This window comes from Olea europaea, chromosome 8 (assembly GCF_002742605.1).
Source record: "Olea europaea var. sylvestris chromosome 8, O_europaea_v1, whole genome shotgun sequence".
Classification (NCBI taxonomy): Eukaryota; Viridiplantae; Streptophyta; class Magnoliopsida; order Lamiales; family Oleaceae; genus Olea; species Olea europaea.
Genome location: NC_036244.1, coordinates 19838651 through 19840017, shown reverse-complemented (window position 1 = coordinate 19840017; position 1367 = coordinate 19838651). Strand labels below are relative to the sequence as shown.

Here is a 1367-nt window from a genome sequence, read left to right as displayed (position 1 = left end):
AAGCCCCCCCCCCCCCCAAGATTACACCTGTAGGAGTTGTAGGCTATAGGAGTCGGCCCTGGATTTTCCTTTTTCTGCAGTCACTAAGAAAGCCTTTCATGCTGTAGGCAACAAAGAGAGATAATGTGAGCAAAGCGAGAACTTGTGTCACCAAAGGCATTTCAATTGGCAAAAATCAAGCTAATTCGTCTTCTTTTAAGGGGAAAAAAGATTTCTCTGAGGCCATTGGGAAGATAAAAGAACTTTCTGTGAATCCGTCTTCAGAGGACATTCCAAGGAAATGTTCTAAGTCAAATTTACCCGATTCAGAAGATGAGGCGATGCAACAAGAAATGGAAGTGTTAGAAGAGTTTCACAGCTATGAACTTTGCTGCAAGAGCCAAAAGACAAGGATACTAGACTCATTGAGTACAATTAATTGCAATAACAGATTAAATCATCAGTTTTTATTTCGTTTTTATTCTGTCTAGTCAACTAACTTCCACTTTCTGGTGTTAGGTATTACTGACACTGAATCTCTCGCTTCTCCACCATACATGGCAGTGGTAATATCTTCAGTTCATTTCTCTTTGATATTCTTGCAGTGCATGCTTTTTTAGTCAAGAATTTAACTTTATTTCCATCTTTAATGATATCCATTCAACCTCCAAACAAGTAATATTTTATCTTATTACTTTTCTATAATAGCGTCTGATATAATGACTCCTAGTTCTTAATTACCCTGTGCTGCTTATGGAACAAAAAGAAAAACGTAGAAAGAAGTTCAAGGCTTCAGAGGAGAGAATAGCTTTAAAAATTGAAAAACTGATTCGCGAAATGTCTCCTGTTCACGTACCCAAATCAAAGGGACGAAAAAGGTCTGAAGAGGAGAGAATGGTTTTGGCAATTGAAGAGATGATTGACGAGATGCCTTCTGTTTACATACCCAAATCAGAGGGATCAGGTACACTCTAGGAGAGGATGGAATTAGGGTCTGAAGCTGAGAGAAGTCTGATGAATCCTTGATCCTCTCGTGATCTATGTAATTGGACTACCTGGTGATGTTCTTCATTACTTTTGCAAAGACTGATTATATAGATTGTTACGCCTCGATTATTCGCGCCTCGATACCGAAGTGCCATCTCACCACCGAGGCCGAGATCAAGTAGACCCTACGCAGCACCAATTACTCCGACCTGAAAACGACCCTCCCGAAGCTTCTCCGAAGTGATATATCGATTCCTACTACTGATCTGCCGAAGCATCTCACCTCCGAGGTCGAGATCAAGTGGACCCCGGTTAGAAGATCCGCCGCCAATTTAAGATTTGTCCTGCACCTAAGGTTTAAATTGATTTGACGTCTCCATGAGGCTATTTGATGTGACTTA

At 40.7% G+C, this 1367-nt stretch overlaps 1 protein-coding gene across 2 annotated transcripts in view; it reads left to right on the top strand.

The window, feature by feature from the left end:
- Positions 1 to 1073, top strand: part of LOC111399125 — a 2313-nt gene extending 1240 nt beyond the window's left edge. The window contains exons 2-4 of one of the 2 annotated variants that reach the window (XM_023026365.1): positions 108 to 408; positions 493 to 545; positions 730 to 1073. In XM_023026365.1, the coding sequence (XP_022882133.1) occupies positions 108 to 408; positions 493 to 545; positions 730 to 954 (579 nt within the window). In that variant the 3' untranslated portion in view covers positions 955 to 1073. The remainder of the gene's footprint in view (positions 1 to 107; positions 409 to 492; positions 546 to 729) is intronic. The other variant, XM_023026367.1, reaches the window with a different exon arrangement.
- The last annotated feature ends 294 nt before the right edge of the window (positions 1074 to 1367 follow it).